Source organism: Sinohyriopsis cumingii, chromosome 4 (assembly GCF_028554795.1).
Source record: "Sinohyriopsis cumingii isolate HCF-2022 chromosome 4, ASM2855479v2, whole genome shotgun sequence".
NCBI classification, from domain to species: Eukaryota; Metazoa; Mollusca; class Bivalvia; order Unionida; family Unionidae; genus Sinohyriopsis; species Sinohyriopsis cumingii.
This window is the reverse complement of record NC_142964.1, coordinates 136,357,449-136,376,731: the sequence shown is the minus strand read 5'-3', so window position 1 is coordinate 136,376,731 and position 19,283 is coordinate 136,357,449. Positions and strand designations below refer to the sequence as shown.

The window sequence follows — 19,283 nt, the reverse complement described above, 5'->3', positions numbered from 1 at the left end:
GTAAATAACTTCCCTTTATTTTATCAAGGTGACAGCGCAAGAATGATTTTATCCTTGACAGCGTCAAGAATAAACTCGTATTTATCTTTTTTTTTCACAGACAATATCGCTCTTTTATTACACTTGTTCTCGTTTATGGCTCATCTGTGGTTTCCACACGATAATATTTAAGAATATACGTTTTAAACAAATCACGCTGAGCTATTTCTGGACTTTCAAGTATCAGTCAGTTTATATACAATGTCGTCCTAATACCATATTGGGGTTTCGAAACCCAACGAAGTTGCACACGTACTCTGTTATCGCCCCGTTTCGGGGTAACCTTTTACCCGGAAACAGGGTTGATTTCAGGGGGTAGTGTGCAACTTGTTGGATGTAGAATTATAACCCCGCATTGTGTTTGTACCGTCTTAGGATAAGTTATGTATTTGTGCCGTCTTAGGATAAGTTATATGTTTGTACCGTCCTAAAATATATACAATTGTAAAATACAACTGCTGTAAATATGCTTCTACTGTAAATACTATATGTTTGTACCGTCCCTAGGATAAGTTAGAATTAAGTTATGTGTTATGTGTTATCCCCGTATGAGCCTTGCTAGCATATCAAATGGTAAGCTAGGAGGTTCACAAATGGGGAATGTCTCGTCGTTTCGCAAACACACCCTCTGGGCCTTCTAGACTGTTATTTGGCAGTTTAGGGGTTCAATCGGGGGTAAGTGTTTCCGCCCCCTCCTGAGTTTGGTAGGATGTCATAAGACACCCTAGAGACTCAGCGAGATGTGATGTTTTTATTTTAAAGATTTAAAAATATATATAAATATGAATCAAGAAAATATCAATAATGTGATTGATGCTATTCAAAATTAGAAAAACAAGGATTTAAAATATTACTAAATGTTGAAACTATTCTGTCAGATTTTGAATCATTATACGAAGCTAAACGCGCAGGGCGTTATATTCTTCCTGCTCAATATCGATTCATAAAGATGATCCAAAATAATTTGTATAAATCGCTAGCCAGCGTAGCGGAGACACAAATAAATGAATTTGTTCCACTGTCTCGTGCAGTCGAAAAGATCAGGCTGGCACTGGCAGCTGAGTATGAAACTAAAAATATAATTAACAATCGGGTCCGGAAATTAAAGCATTGTATGTCCGTTGACTTCGTCAGCGATGACAGCGTCAAAGATGAAAATCCAGAGAATTTATCAAGCAATGATAGCTTTGTCACCGATGATGAAGTCATTCACGAAGTCAACGGGAAGTAAATACCTCACCTTGATTGCATTTTACTTGGAAGTGAAATACTTGGAAGTGAAATCGAAAGTAAAAAAAAGTAATATTTTTTTACTGTGTAAATTATGCAACTGTCCGATTTCGTTGATTTTCATAGCAAAATACCCCCATGAATCTATGACTTTGGTCTGTTTTGTTAATTTTCATAGCAAAATACCGTTATGAATCTGTGACTTTGGTCTGTTTTGTTAATTTTTACTAGCAATTACCGTTATGAATTTGTGACTTTGGTCTGTTTCGTTGGTTTTCATAGCAATATACCCTATTAAATCGAGGAAAATGGACAATTTCTTTGATTTTTACTAGCAAATACCCTATGAAAATCAGCGAAATTGTCAGTGGTAAAAAAAATGTGTATAAAGTAAAATATTTTTGAAATTCTTCGAATTTCAGGATGGAAATGTCTTTGACATTTTTAAAAATCCTAAAGGATGGAAATGTCGAAGATATTTTTAAAAATCCTAAAGGATTTTCACTGCAGTATTTTATCAAGATGATCCCGTGAAATGCACGAGTGAGCAACATTGAGGATTTGGTCTGCATCACAAGTAATCATCGTGATATTGTTTTCGCGGAGTTGCTTCAGCTGAAAATCTGTCAGTAAAAAGTCATCATTGCCGTGTTTATCGATGATTATTTTAACAACGCCGGGAGAATGATTTCCGGTAAATATTTTTCGGATGAATTCTTCAAGCGCACGCTTGTCAACGATGGAACATTTCACGTGTTGATACATTTGATATGTTATTCGCGTTCATTTAATATAATTTATTGTGACAGTGCTGTCATTGATGATGATGCCGTTAGCGTTTCCCACAGTGCTATCATCGTCATCGTCGTCGTTGTCAGCGAAATCACTGTCGGAGACATCTTCATCACTGACAACAAAATCACTGTCAGAGACATCTTCGTCGTTGACAACAAAATCACTGTCAGTGGAAACACTTTGTGTTTCATCCTCGTCATCATCATACTGTTGGTAATTCGAAGATTTTTTGGACATTATTATGATATGATATTATTAATTGAAAGTCCTTGAAAAATACTTTGTATTTTTACGATGGAAATCGTTTCACGATGAAAGTCTTAAGATGGAAATCGTTTCACGATGAAAATCCTTTAGGATGAAAGTCTTAAGACGAAAATCCTTTAGGATTTCACCAGCAGATTAATACTAACAGTCTTCCCACGCAGGTCCAACAGTCTATGTTGTTGGTCAGTGACTTTAAAATTCATCCTTGTCAGCGTCGGATTATGACACCGCAACGATACCGGATTGATTGGCTCCTGCACAATCAAAAATCCAGGCGGTTGTGTAGGAGTAAACGAATACAGTATAAACCCTTGCTGGGCTTGATTTGATATTGTTGTGTCTATGTTGTAACTGCCATCGATGACATCACATACAAGATTGACCGCGACGATATCAGTGATTGCTACGATGCCCGGAGAAATATGCCGGCCATCGCTCGCTGTGGAATTATCATGTGCCAAGATAACGGGTTCTGGTAGTGTTCGCGCGTGCTGTGCAAGTATGTCATCGAAGTATTCATCGACGATATCAGTGACGAGTTTTCGCAAGATGACCGGGGAAACATATCCTGGTAATTTAAAATTCGGCAGTTCAGCTTCGGTCAGCGAGTACTTATCCAAAAATTTTTGTTTATCGGGGGATGTGCTGGTGATTACCGCCTGAACCACGTGCTTGTTGATATACTCCATATCTGCGGCAAGTTGATTTAATATCTCAATTTGTTTAATAATTTCTTCGCGTGAACTTGTCATCGCGGTGCTCACCGTGGATATATGTTCTTGGAAGTGTTGCCGTAGATACCCTCGGTGCGTTCCATGCGCGTCACTGATACCCTTCAGGTACTCAACGATGTCGTTCAGATTCATAACAACTCCAACACGCACCCATCCATCTTCGGGTTCAGGAGTAAAATTAAACACTACATGGACACCGCGCGCGACAGGAAAAATCTTACCCTGTAAATTATCCTTGCGGATCTCATCAAGACGTTCTCGGTGTAGCGGTGTAATTGTGTGATATGACTGCGCGTCAGTCATGTAATCAGACTTCGTTGGTGTTGGTGGTATCGGTGGTGCCGGTGGTGGATTTCGAGGCCACCCTAGCACTGTTCTTATTGAGCTGTTATAGATATCAACGGCGTAACCCGGTGTTGAGATTTCGATGATCGTTGACAGCGTTGGCTCGTGTGCAGTGATTGATATTTTTGCTTCCTTTCCGGTGATACGTTTTATTTGACGCTGTATTTCTTTGTTGATTTCCTCTATCTGATAACTCCCAGTGGGTAACGCGATGACGTTCCAATCTGGGGTTCCATCAGCGTTATTCTGATATGAAAATACAAATGAGTTATTCGGCGATTGTCCGTGAAATGATGTCGACCTGATATTGGGCCAACTGTGATATACTCGTAATTGTGCCAACGCGATTTCACTTACTGAAATTGCAGTTGGAAAATTAATGCTGAACTCTGGTTGCGTCGAGGACACCGATATCATTGTGGTCCTTGTCGGAGTTGTATTCGCGGCTATGTCGAGCAACGCTTGGCGCTGAATTATTTCCATCGTTATTGTTATTGTTGGTTTTCAAATGAAAACCGACCCCGCGCTCATAGTCGTTATATATACCGGACATCAGCGTGAATTCAGAATCTGATATGTTGTTGTCGTCTACACTGGATGATATCAACGAGGACAATTTCGAGTAGGCGCTGTTGGCCGCGTTGGCTAGTTGCTGATACTCGTGTAATTTTGTTATCGCACATGAGGATATTTTTTTCGCAATGATGTTGGCGACTCCTGCAATCGTCGTTGAGGCCGAAATCGCGATGGGGAACGCGATAGCAGCAGTTACTGGTGTCAGCGCAGACAATAGCACACCAGTGGATGCAACTACCGCGGATACCGAGTACACTGTTATGTCCAGCACGGTCACACGGCGTTTGTATTTTTTTATTTTTGTTGCGCATCTGTCAATGGTGTTTTTCAACGTTGATTGCCATTCGCGTACCTGATCATATCGATATTGTTGAGCATCTGGAAATGTTTCGGATTTCAACGTTGTCGTTGACATTATTTAAAATCGCTGACGATTTTCAATTACGCGGTAACCAATTGAGGTGTTTCTGCGACGAATTCCAAACACCACCAGTAAGATGTTGCGGTTAATTTCTTGTCTGCGGCTTCAAGTATAAATATTTCTTCGGTTCCGCTGTTTAGTATTATAGTTACAACCCCGGAATACTTATCGGTGGAATGTCTCCAAGGATATGTTGTGAAGATTTCAAATTTAGCGGCTGAAAACACAGACAACCTGTACAAGCCAGTGACCGTTGCTGTGTATTTGATAGTGCTATTTTGTCGGGACCATGTTGCGAATCCCGATGATACCGTGAATACGATGTTGGTGATGTGCCCGGGAGTAACTGTAACGGGGACTTTAATCAAACTGGTTTTGTTAACGATCTCAGGAATTCCCGATACGATATCCTGCTGTGTTTGTTTGATCGTGTCAATGTTGGTTTTGATATCAACGAGTTTCACGTCGACGACTGAAGGAGTCCCAAAGAACTTATCCACGGTCACTCCAGTTTGTTGAGCGTTTCTTCGAAATCTTGAAAACATAGTCACGTGAACATCATACTCTGCCCGCAGCGTATTTAGTTTACCATCAACGGTGTCTACGTATTGTTTGTTTGCGGCATCTTCGGGGCCTTCCGGATCTTTTAACACAGTTATTTTGTTGCCGTTCATGCTGAGTTCACCTGTCATTGTGTCACCGGATTTTGCTACACGTTCCCCGGCGACTTTTCGTGCATCATCTCGCAGCATCGCAATTGATATCGACGAATCTCTGATTCTGCCGCTGTCACTGAATACAACGATGTTGTCCGCGACAGCTCCAATAACCCTGCGAATTATGTCATTCCACTTAATGTTACTGGTTTTTAGCTTACCGTGCCTGTCCTGAAAAATAACAACCTCATCTGGTTCTACTCCGGATAGATTCAAAAGATCATCAATTTCATCTTTGGTCACATACTTCGATAAATCGATATCTTTTTTTTCTTCCTTGGTTCTGCTTGATCTTCCGTAAATATCAACCATTATCTGTTATGGGGTTGTTTAAATTTGGAAATCATTGATGATTTTTCAACGTGTATTCATGCACGACTTTATGAGGAGGAATCGCTGGATGTTTTGTTATCGCGTCAAGAACATTCAAAACCTCTTGACCACATATCGGAGGATCGGTTAGTGTTTGTGTTGGTAACGTTGACTGCCAAACTGGAATTGAAAATCCTTGGACGTACCTGAAAAACTCAACTGGCGGTGCTAGCCCGTACGAATCGAAATAGATAATTCCACGCGGATCGATCGCGAAAGCAACCCAATGAGTCCCAGGGCCTTCTCGGTTGTCAAGATTAATAATTCCTGTTTCCGGATTATTCGGTCGTGCTGGTAATTCATCCCGGTTAAATACACCTCTGAAGGATTTTATGTGCAATTTTTTGACAGCATCGAGTAGATCAAAATTGGACGCTGGAAGCGTCAACGCTGGAAGCGTCAACGCTGGAAGTGTTTTCAAAACCTTTTTGGGTACCACGACGCCGGAGTTCCCGGTAGTCTTAGACCCGCTCCGTATTGTTCCACTGGAAGTTTTAAACGATTGGGCTGAGGCATAGTTGTCTTTCGGGGGCGTCTTGTTGGTTTTTGTGTTCTTGTTTGTCTTTTTTTTAGACTTTCCTTGTGTAAAATTCCTTTTCCGGTTACTTTCTTTAGTGCCATTCCAGTAGCGGTTCCAACTGCTCCTAACGCGGCTGCCTTTGCCGCGGCGGCTGCTGCTGGTGCCAACGCGGCGGCAATTATTGGAAGAAATGGAAGTATTCCGCCGGTCTTTTTGACTGTATCTTTGACCGCGGCCGGAGTGAGGTCAATTCGAACTCCAGTCGTGCCCTGCTTCGCGCTGTTGAAATGTTTTAGCTGAGTTTTGGTCAGCGACAGCTTGTTGGGACCGCCCGCTAGCTGATCGTGCTTTAACGTTATTGACGTCCCACATGTGCTCGCGTTTTTCGATTGTAATTTCTTTGCCTGACCAGGAGTCAGTGACACATTAACATGATTGTATGACATTTTATTTAATATGATGTTGATCTAATTGTTTACATATTTTCCACTGGAGCATCGATGACTCTCATTCGTCCACCAACACCTTCAAGTAGCATTGCTTTATCGGAGAGTATAACCGCGATTGCTCTAAAACCAGCAGGACCACTAATTACAAGGGGAGGTCCATCCGCATCAACTGCTGCAGGTTCAAATATATTCACTGTAGCCTTAAAGTGTATATCTACCACGGATTGTTTGGTTAAATCCATATGTTCCAGCGAAAAGTAATAAATCGGATATAACGATTTGAAATACAACTGTGATATCTGCAGTCCTGTATCAATATTTTGATCACGTCCCATAAATGTCATCAAACGGTGATACGCACGTGCAACTTCATTTCGATCAAAATTTATATTTATATCCTCAGATGGTTCTTGATGCCCGTTTATCCGCAGCGAAACATCTCTGACATCAAGGTGGTCAAATATCATATGACTTCTTGTTTGACTACCTACTCTATTATTATTTTGAAGTGCAATGAAAATATGACGCGGTGCTGACACTCCTTGTTGTGATGCTATATGCCAGGTTAATTTTCCAGCATTGGGGCTTTGATGAGAATCTGTTGTTGTTGTTGTTAACCATGATATCAATGATTTACCACCTGTGTCCATAAATGAAAGTAACCGTTGCTCTTCGGCGATCGATGGTGACATCACTGGCATCCACAACGCAAGCTTGGATAATACTACTTTACCATCAAGTGCTCTAGTTGTGGCAACATCAGTACCCAGTCCATGCCAGATAGCGTCATTGCTATCACCTTTTCTAACAAGAACAACTGTATGATTAGCTCCAAAAATAACCTTCCGGACACCTCTGCAAAATCCAAAGATGTGAGACAACGGAATTACACATGAAAATCTTCCCTCGGCTGTTAACGCTAATTTACGCGTTGCAAAACCTAAATTATAATTAGGATTATGGCTGTGTGGCATCAAAAATGCAGCACCCGGTCTTTCTATGGCGCCAGCTGGTTGTAGGTCTACAGCAGTGTTTCGTGGTACGTGCACATAACGAAATGGGTTATGATCAGGATAATTTGAATTATCCTTAGCAAACATCATAGTCGGTCCAGCCGATCTAGTGTAATCATCTGAGTAACGCGCTAATCCGATAATTGTTGTAGCGACGTCAACGTTATCCTGAATTGTTTCAATCTCCTTTCCGTCAATGACATATGAAGCACTTTTGAACAACGCCATAATGCCATTGTTAACAAAACCACCTTGGTCATTTGCTCCGTATGGTGTATTATCATTTTTTGAAATTATACCCTCGACTTGAAGAAAGGCTTCAGCGGGCAAGAAATATCTGCTTGTATCCTGAACTCGTAGTTCAATTCGCCCCCGTTGATTAGCATCTCGTGCTTCGTAAGAATAATACTGATAATCACGCACGGACTCATCTTTAAGCGTTGGCGCATCCATGTCGAACGCTGGGTCAGATACACGTTTGAACATTATATAAAATTATCGTCGTCTAAAACGAAAACCACTTCCTGATATCAGGCTCGTATTTATTTGTTCGGGTATTTGGTTTACTAGCGCCGCAAGTTTTTGATTCACGGATTGATGTATTACTTTACTGACATCCGCGGGCATAAGTTCAGTGCTCGGCAATTTTACTGGCGGTGGTTTAACCGGTTTTGGTCTGCGGGTTAACCGTGACAATCTATCCTTGACTGACGTAAATACCCTACCGGCAAGATTACCAACAGCTCCAAGGGCTTTATCCTTGACAACATCAACCGATTTCATCGCCAACTGTTTCGCAATCGGTAACGCCTTAGGGGCCATTCTTGAAAACAAACCAGTAACAACATCACCGAGACCATCTCCGTAGGTTGCTCTGTAGACCGGTAATCGTGAATTCACTACTCTGACTGGAATGGGTTGGGCGCTGTGTACGATCATGTTATTCAATTGCTGTTTCTCTAACTAAAATTATTAGTCGCTGTAGTAACCATCTGCGAGTTCATTAACAAGTTCACGGTAGATACCGATATCCATGATGCCGCCACGAAATAGTCGCTGACAGATATCAGCGGCCTCATTAATTATTTCTGGCGAGTTATTCCCGGCACGTTTTCCTCCGATGAGAACCTCCAACCGAGATACGTCGTTGATAACGCTATCAGGACAAGTAATGTGACCAGACCCTAAACCTTTTCCTGATGTTTTTTTAGTTGGTGGTGTTTTTGATATTGGTGAAGTTTTAGGAGGTGGTTTTAATGTTTCAGGAGGAGGATCAATAAAACCCAGTGTTACGAGAATTTTTTCCTCTTCCTTGCTCCTATCTTCAGCAGATTTCTTAAGATAATCTTCAATATTCTTATTAAAATTATACCATTTAGGATCGTCTTGTCTAGCCTGAGGAACATCATAATATCCACGAAATATACCCTTATGCCATTCTTCACGACTCATTTTCTTCACATGCTCAGGTTTTAAAAATTTATCTCGCTTGGTAAAAAGCGTATAAGCTATTGGACCTAACGCATTTTCTGGTATTTTTCTTAAACCCTCAACAGCACCCGGTATAAATTTATTAACCAAATCAACTTTAGGCTTAGCAGCTGCTTCTGGAGCGGCTGCAATAGCTTCCTCCTCCTCTCCTTCTGGAGGGGGTATTGCCGCAGCGGGCGGAGGTATTGCCGCAGCAGCGATACCAGCTGGAAGCGCTCGTAAAATTTCCTTTGTTTCCGTTAACACTGGAAGAACAGCTCGCCTGGTAGTCAACACAGCCTTTTCAGTAGCTGTTGTAACGGGTTTAAATAATTCTTCTGCACCCTCCACAAATTCAACCCGTGATTGCTGCCGTGCTTGTAATTTTTCTCTGACACTATCTCGCACAGGAAGAAATTTTTTTATTGCTTCAAGTCGCTCTCGAGCGGAATGTGCTTCTCCGATGTTGGCCATTATTGTTAACTTAAATTTTTAATTCACAATGGAAATCCTAAAATGATTAACAGCAGAGAGACTACGCCACCAACGTCGTCGTCGACGTCACCCCGTGAAGAAACTATTATTTATAGCGGCTGGTTATCGCTGTCGAAATAACCCCGTTGGCCAGAAAAGAGGATTTAGTCATCATAGTTTCTGGCTAGAAGGGTTTATTTTGTGAAATAAGAACTTCTATCAGAAGAGTTTTTAATAGATGGTCCTGTTGGACGAAAAAGTTGGTGGGCCCAGTCTCTCTGCTGCTATCTTTTATACGACGATGCACAGCAAATTTTAATTTGTACTGCTTTGCTTCATAGTATATGCTGAATAAATTTTACCTTACCTTATTCCAGATTAGATGGGCAGACAGTCTCCATGAAATCAATTCCAGGTCTAAATATGCAGTACAGTGAGGACTCTCAAGTCACATGGACGGAATACTTGGGGCCATTCTACGTGCAAACGGGACAAAAACTGCACCTTCGTACCTTGTAGGTTTCATGTGGCATTAAGGTTACCTGGAAAATACTACTACTACTACTAATAATAATAATAATAATAATAATAATAAAAGCAATAACCATCACCTTATTGTATGACGGCGACTTATCAAATCTCTTCCATGTTCTAAATTATAGTAACCCATATAGTTCTTGGGCTACCAATAACTGTTATTCTGTGAATGTGCGTTACCAGTGGAATATTGCTTAATAATGCCAGATTCTGTCTCTTGTATCCGGTTGAACAGATCTATATCCTAAAGAGAGATAGAGAATAGAATTTCGAAATTGATTCAGAAAATACACTGAAAGGAAGGACATTGCTAAATTGATTGTATTTACTGTGCCATCTTGAAGACGAACATAAAAAGATCATCGAATTGTGAAAAGACAACCAAAAAAAAAACAAAAAATGATTCAGCGCGAGAAGAGAGACCTCATTAACCTTCGTAAGCATTTGTCTACTAATTAAATCCAAATATATATCCTGTTATTGTCGCCATTATATTGAGCATGTTCCAGAAAATATGAGAGTGTAACATTTCCAGGAGAATTTGGTTGACTGTCAAAAAGTTTTACACTTTCAAGTCTGTTTTTCAGCAGATGAAATAATAACCATTTTCCTTCAGCAGCAGAAAGTTCTCAAGAAACTGTCAAATTTACATGTCAATCTATCCACAAATGTTCCTTCAACATGGCGTGCATTTCCATTTATGAAGATCGTTAAGTATAGATAATGTCTTCATTTCCTGTCTTGCCTTCAGTGTGGTACAGAATGATATGGAATAGTTACAGCCATGTCCAACAAACATTTACAAGTGACGAATGTTGGCTGATTTGATGGAAAAACGAGTATAATCATGGAGGCAGTCGATATTAATTCTTGATAGATGTTGCCACTTTAAAAAGGTCTGGATGCTGAGAAAGAGACGCATAAGGAAAACATTTGACCTGGGTAAAAATAAAGAGAAATGATTATAAAACAATCGAAAGGAAGCTGCGATCATACAATATATCCGTTACGCAGTATTCTCTCGTGTGATACCAGATACCATTGATATTTTAGAGTAGGGAACTAAACGCGTATCGGCAGAGAAAACTCGAGCGCTAAAACGCTCACAATTTCTCTTCCAAAACCCTTTTTGTCACCCCAGCGTACAAAATCTCTGGCATCCCACATGGGTATATCGTCCAACTAATACTGCTTCTTCCATTCTGTACAATCTCTACTATATGTCGATTTACTATCCAAATTTGGATATTGCCCCTACGCCGACCAATTTGGAGGTCACGTCTGTATGTTAAGATGAACAAAGTAGTTCCAAACATAACATTTACGTTGTTTAGTATTATGACTTGCAAAAGTCATTCTAATATATCCCTTGATTGTAATTTAAACTAAGTTTAATTCTTCTTTAAAAAAAAAATTAATTACCACGTGTTTTTGCAAAACGTAGTAAAATTGCTCACGAGTATTGGAGTACTTCCGTTGTTAAACCTTCAGTTTCGTAAGGTAAGGAAATAATGCATGTAATTCTAAATCCCATAATGCCTGTAAATAAGTGATCGATTTTGAAAAACACCGGAATTGATGCTGTTTGCTTCATTTCTTCTTGTCCCCAGCCTTTTCGATAAAATTCACGCCCCATCTCGTTTTGACGCGGTGTCATAAACTCCCGTTTTCGAGAGAATACATCTTTCAGTGACGTCATTACCATAACATTTGGTTGCGTATCAACATTGATCCCCCTAAAAAACCTTATAAAAAAATCTATTAATAATAGTTGTGAATTAAAACAGTTAAATGCCATGAAAATACCTGCATTTGATTCTCTTTTTTTTTCAATCAGCAAGTCTTCGTAAAAACCATTACTACCAACTCTGACGGGGCTAATCACCTTCACACCAAAACGGGCATTCATTATAAAACTGAGCACGTACTACACCCTAATCTGAATTTCCTCCTACCCTTCCCACCCCATTGGATATTTATGGTGGTGTGTACGGTCAGTCATTTGCCCACCGAAAAGATGGAATTTGCGGACACCAAGCGGTATCGGTATACCGTAGCCGCTTAATATCCCGTCTAATAAACTTGAACGACCTGTCATAGGGCCATACTGGCATGAAACGGATAGGACGATGATTTATTTTATCCGAAAGCGTTGGAGGAATTTGACAGAGAACTCGCTGTTTGCATTGCTAGTCACGTGACTACCTAAATCTCGCAACCTACACGTGCGTGACATCAGTGGTTCAACTTTTCTATAGGCCAATGACTCTGCCCCTACACCCCAACATAAAAGTCAAAATATCAGTAATGGGGTGAGAAGGGTCAGAGGAAACCGTAATAAGGTGGAAACATGGCTCACAGTGGAAAACACTGTTCAAAATGATGTGTTGTTATAAATTTATATAGCTTTCATGTTCAGAGTTGTTTATTTTTTGTTAAAATTTGTACATATTTACAGAACAATTTTTTTATAGTTGATCCAGTGTCGTCTGTTTTCTTATCCTATCAAAGTAGTGGTCTTTTCTAATTAACACTTTTACTCTAACTGTAATTTTTGTATTAATTTCTGTTCCTAACTAACTCAGTCCTCACATTAAACTTGTTTTTATTGATTTACTTTTATGAATGAACTGAATTTGCGCATTAAATTAATTTTGACCCATTTACGTTTCTTTGTTAGTAGATGTGGGTCGGTGGTTCTTCCCTGGGTTTTCCAGGGTTCTTCCTCCACCAGTTATACTGGCCGCCATGTATAGCCTATCTTGTGCTGAAAAATGGCGTTAAACACTATAACAATAGAACAATTGTTAGTAGATGGGGGAAGAATGATAAGAAATTGAAAATAAAATCTTTCTACTGTGCTTTTTGTCCCTGAATGTATGCACTTCGAGAGGACTGAGCTAGGAAGAATGCCATTAAGTTTTTAAAGTTCCTGTACACCCAAGATGTAAATTTTCTTCTCAGCTAGAAAATGTTAAAGGATAGTTTCAATCTAAAGTAATATATTTTTGTTTGCAAAACAAATTATGATACTATACTGATTGTTCCCAATTTAATTATTTTAATGTTTGAGAACAAAACTACCCCAAATTAAAAATTATAAATTATAAAATACCACCATACTTCCTTCTTGCCAAAATTAATGCTACAACAATCATAGCAAGCATCTCCTACAATCATTATCACCCTGACCACCATCTCCAATCCATCTTCTGTTTTTGTGACCATTGTTTTTCTGTAGAAAATGGGATATATTAAATTTGTCCATCCTTCCACCCTACCATCCTTATGTCAATTTTGCACAATAGTTCCAATAATTATTATTGAATTTCAACCCATTTTTGTATGTTTCGAGAAACTGCTAAGTCTTAGAAGAATTTGATTGACAGCAGTCATCTTTCAGCCAAGTTATAACCCTTGGTTGTACTGTCCACCCACTTTCCCTTCTGTACAATAATTCCATTAATCATGATTGGATTTCATCAAATTTGGTTTGCAGCTTGATATTGGTGCAATCTTGGATGAATTTAGTTGTCAAAATTTTACATTGTTAGGCAGAGTTATAGCTTCAGATTGTCCGCTACACCCTCTTTCGTTCATGCACAAAAACTCAGTTAATTATAATCGTATTTCAACTAAATTTGGTATACAGCTTGATACTGATGAGACCCTGTCTGATTTCTTTGTCAGCTTTTTATGACAAGATTGAGCAAAGAGACAGCTCCCACTTATTGGAACCACCCATCTTCAGTTTGACACAATAACTCCTTGAGGATACATCTAGATAATGATGTTACCTTGGCCAAGTTTCATCATCATCCTTCTACATCATTAATTAAAAGACTTATAGTGCCTAGGTGCTGGACTGTTTACTTTCGTGTCTGCATAATAACTGTATAAACTATAATTAGATTTCTGTCAAATTTGGTATACAGACTTATACCGATGAGATCTATAACTGTTAGCATTCTATGTCATCACTTGGTAGATTGTCAGTCCAACCCATTTTTTGTTTGCACAATAACTACTTTACTAATAATGGTAGCTGAAATTTAGTTGGCAGGTGGATTCTGATGATACTTTGATGTGTTTATTTGTCAGTGTTGATGAGTTCAATTTTCAGCATGATACTGTATATTTCTTTTGGCAGAGATATTGACCCAGATTAATTGACTCACCTACTTTCCTTTCTACATAATAAAAACCATGGCGGGGGCCCCGAGTGGCCGAGTGGTCTAAAGCGCTGTCCGTTACAGATCACTGCCATCTCACCTCTGTCTGTGTGGGTTCGAGTCTCAGATTCAGCTGATGTGGGTATGTGAGAAAGCTTGCCAGTAGTGTCTCGTGTGTCGGTGGTTCTTTCCGGGGGTTTTCCCAGGTTCTTCCTCTACCATTAACACTGGATGCCATGTATAGCCTATCATGTGCTGAACAATGGTGTTAAACCCTACAACAATAACAACAACAACAACAAAACCATGGCAGAATTTGAGTTTCATTGCTTCATCTTCATTTACCAGGTTATGGCCTCTAATCATTGGATCCATCCACTCTTTCAGCTCCTTTAATTATAATTGGATTTCAGTATAAAAAAATTAAATGCATCTTTTATATTGATATACAACTTATGAGAATATGATTTTCAACTTTTTCTGTCATTACTTAAGAGTTATGGCCACCTGCTTACTTTTGTTTCAGTATAAATACTTCCTTAATCCTTTGTTTTTAAATCAAATTTTGTTTTTGGAGCTTTAATCACCTGAGTTTGATTCTGTCTTCTACACTGTCAATTAATATCTTCAGTTACAAATGCACTTGAACTCTTTAACATCATATGCATTGTCACCTTCCACTACAAAATACATTCTCCTACTTCCAAAGGTATGCAGGGAACATGAATTCTTTGAACCTGCTTGTTTTGTTGTAGCAATACTACCAACACCTTCTGCTACTGCTAATATGATGGTAAACAACATAAACAAAGAATTCAGTTATTCAAAACATTTTACTTCCCATGCAACACTACCTCATGATAAGGCTCTTCATTATAACATGGTTCCTGTTATTAGACCCTTCAATATAACTTGACTTCTGTTATAATTCCTCATTATATCATGGTTCCCTTTAACAAGACCCTTCATTATAACATGGTTCCTCTGATAAGGCCCTTCATTTTAACATGATTCCCATTATAATGCTTTTCGTTTTAACATAATTCGCATTATAAGGCTCTTCATTATGTTATTTCCCATTATAAGGCAAGCATGGTCATTGTGTAGTAGTATTTGTGTATATCATATACTTGGTGATAAGTCAGTCTCACTATCCATCAGTATATTGTATGGCGTCTATGAACAGCGTTATCATGAAGGAGTACTGTACTAAGGTGCCTTTATGTTTTTTATAATCATTATTTTTTATCCAATCTACAATTAACAAAATCACTTTAGTCCTTGAGGGAGAAAGTTATAAGAATAATCGTCTTTTTGTCTGTGTGTTTCAGGTCTGCAGATGGCCAGAGGACAAGTCGTGTGGTGGTTCTTGTTATACCATAGCTAATTCATCAAGTCAGCTTCCTTACCCTTTACATAGGCAGTATCTTACTGCATCTTACAAGCTGGAAATAATCACAATAAACTAATTTTTGTGTAAAATATATTTATTTTAAGCATATCAACATCACCAAAGAAATATATAGTACAGATTGCCCAGTAGATAAACTATTACGAGTATAGCCAAAACTTTACCAGATTTACTTACATACTGGATACACCATACTGGAATTGACAAATCATGGTCTATGCTATTCACTTGAAATAGTAACTAGAACAAACTGTACAGGACTTGCCAATTCATTAGTGTAATAAAAGATCAGGTTCTATAATTTTTACATTGCACAGCACTGAGTAAATCAATGCATTCTACTGAAGTCGACTAAAAATATGCACACTCTAGGTTATTACACATATCCAACAATGCCAAAATTACTTATAAATCACTCCCAAACTGCTAACAACATAGACCCTGATGTACCACTGCACAATGCACCAACAGACCATGCATTTTCTTGTACTGAAAGCTCATAACAAATTACATGGACCTAGATCTGCTGGTGCATTATGCAGTGGCAGATTGGGGTTTGTGCAGTTGGCAGTTAGACCCCAACTTATAAGCATGTGTTTACAGTATCAGGTTTTCTCTTCAACCCCACAAGGTAGTCCCTGACTGCTTGGCACTCACCACTGTTTAGGAATACCATTAGGATTCTTAATGGTACTACCAGCGATGAAATCCTGAGAAAAACCCTCATGATCATAAACAATGGGTTTAGAAAATATAAAGCTTTAATTAAAGATACCAAAGAGATTGTTGATTAGATTTCTATGTAAATAATTTAATATTGTGATGGAATGGTTCATTTCAAATTATATATATATATATATATATATATATATATATATATATATATATATATATATATATATATATATATATATATATATATATATATATATATTTGGGAATGACTTTATCAAAACAGTACTAATACATACTCTAATGTCCATACAAGAAGAGCACAAGAATTCAATTATCATTATGAAAATTAGAAAAAAAATGTTTTTTTTTAATCAATGGCTGCCTGTTTATTCAATGTGTTTAAAATGTAAGCAGTGTCAACCCAATTCTGAGTACAGTCCCTCTGATCTTTATTATTATTAGAGTATGCATTTAATATAACATACTGAAAAGAACGACTTGCCTGCCTTCAAAAGGATGACTTATCTGCCTCCTTTTACCATTATCAACAGGATGACATAATGCCTCAAATAAAATATTTTTCACAGCTTCTAAGTGACCTAAATATCAAGGAATATGTTGTTTGAATTTTCAATCTGGAACCACCATGACAAGCTGATCAACACTAACACAGATTGATTCCACTTTCTATGGTTTAATACTCAAGGTCTTGTATAAACTAATAAAGGTAATGTGTTTTTTCTACTCAACATTAAAAACATCATTTTACCTATACAATTTAGATCAATACAGCAGTAAAAAATTATTTTCAATGCATAAATAGTACACTATGATCCTTGACAATAATACTGATTGTTCCAAATACTCCCCTATTTGAGGAGTAAAAATAAGTCATTTCTAAGATAAATACTATGTAGTCAAACTACGGCACTCACTTGCTATTAGACCTTTCATTTTAGCACTGTTCCTGTTATATGGATTCCATTATTATATGGAGAAATAATCTGAATAATACTCTTCAAAATAAGGCAATTTAACTATAAGGGAGTCTATGGCTCCAATAGACATCATTATAATGAGTGAGCAAGCATTGTATAATAAAAATATGGCATAGGATTCCATTTCATTAAGTAACAGTGAAATTACATAATATACTTCATCGTAATGTGCTTGCACTATATGATGGAATACTCTACAGCTCCCATGTACAGCATTACAATAAAAAAGGAAATACTGTTTCATGTACTTCATTATAAGGGTTGGACCATAAGGCAGTATACTCTATAGTTCCAATGTACAGCATTACAATGAGGGAGTACTGTAGTTTCTTTCTGGAATACCTGTAACAACACAGATCAGAATATTGTACTAAATGGATCATGCATGTAGACTTTGTTTTGAATATCTGTACTGTTGCAAGTATTCACTTTTTACAAGATTGGGCAAAACTTTTGGGACAAAAATTGAGAGGAATACTATGTTGTGCCTGCTCTACTGTAGTATATAAAAACATGATTTCCAAGTGAATCTTAGATTGCTCACCTTGCTGACATCTTCCTAAAAGCCAAATGCAAGAGTAGTTGAATAAGAAATCTTGGTCAGTAGGATGCTTTCTGTAGAAATTGATTTGACTACATGCGCGAAGAGTTCCTAAAGCCATGTATTTGCCAGACATATCCAGTAGATCAAAGGTTTTGACCGGCACATGCTCTGAATCATAGGAGTTCTCAAATATCATGACATTATCATTATTGTTGATTTGTTTATCCATTTAACTGCCAAAAAACACCTTAGTGAAGTAAAAGGTTCACTTGGTCTAGTTTATTAGTTATTTCTTTGTCAGATAATTAATAAAGATGCCGCAGACTAAGCTTAATTCAAAGGTGACTAGGTCTAATTTACAGTTTCTTTGTTGAACAATCAATAGAAGTATTGTCAACTAAGCTGGTTTCTAAGCTTATCAAATAGCCTTTAACTAAACAATTGACACAGGGTCAGTACTAATAGACAGACCTAAGATCAGTCCTTTACACTATGTCGTTTGTGTCAAGGTGTGTCAGCACACGAAATCCTTACATCAAAATATGTGAAACCAAAGCCTGAATTAAGACAAAAAAGATACTAGCTACAACAACTAACATTTATTATTGTCCTCCAATACTTAATTGGTGACCTGATGAACAAAAAAAATTTACCAGGTGACTTTACTAGAAATGAGTTTTAATTAGGAACTATATATTTCTGACGCAGAAATGTTTTCAATTATTTATTCAGTTTTTTAAGCAGTAAAATGAAATAAAATACTGTCATTAGGTGAAATTCTATAGTACAGTTCTACCCACTTATATTGACATCACTTATGTCGACAAGCCACCTATTTCGACAAAAAAGCAAAGTCCCGGTCCCTTGGTCTACTAATACTATCAAAACTGTCACGCTTATGTTAACATTGAGATAACAAATAAATGTACATGTTGACAGAAGCCCTTGGTCCCAGCTTGAACAAATCCTTTGTTTTCTAATCATTTATGTCGACAAGCTGCCAGTTCTGACCCATACTTTGTTCAACAATTAGTTGATTTTGCCGACAGGCTTCAATTTTCCTGCCTAATCATTTATGTAAGCAAGCGGCCAGTTCTGACCTGTACTTTATTCCAGTTAGTTGATCTTGCCACCAGGCTTTAATGTCGCAGTCACAAAAAAAAACCAGTCTTTTGTTTGGTCCCATAAAGTTGGCCTCTCGCGGCGACTTAAATAAAAGCAATTAAATCTGATCGATTCTTGCATTTTCCAAAGTGATCAGTGATTAAAACAAGTTTATTGTGCTGTGACAGTTTCCTTTTTAACTTTATTTAGCATGTGTCAATGAATACAATATTATGCCTTCATTAGTCATATCAGCCGCATATCTTTTGTTCGCTTTTATGTACTTTTCACGATTTCTGTAACTAAATACATGTACTGTTTAAACCAATTTGTTGACATGTTTTCATTTCCTTGTGAATAGCCCCATCCCCCTGGTAGCCTCAATAAGATGGGAACAGACTGACCAAACTCTAGGCCAATT

At 38.0% G+C, this 19,283-nt stretch overlaps 1 protein-coding gene across 1 annotated transcript in view; it reads left to right on the top strand.

Annotated features, from left to right (window-relative positions):
• Positions 1-19,190, top strand: part of LOC149802150 (uncharacterized) — a 49,810-nt gene extending 30,620 nt beyond the window's left edge. The window contains exons 7-8 of the mRNA XM_089956558.1: positions 9,799-9,936; positions 15,462-19,190. Coding sequence (XP_089812684.1) covers positions 9,799-9,936; positions 15,462-15,513 — 190 coding nt within the window. The 3' untranslated portion in view covers positions 15,514-19,190. The remainder of the gene's footprint in view (positions 1-9,798; positions 9,937-15,461) is intronic.
• The last annotated feature ends 93 nt before the right edge of the window (positions 19,191-19,283 follow it).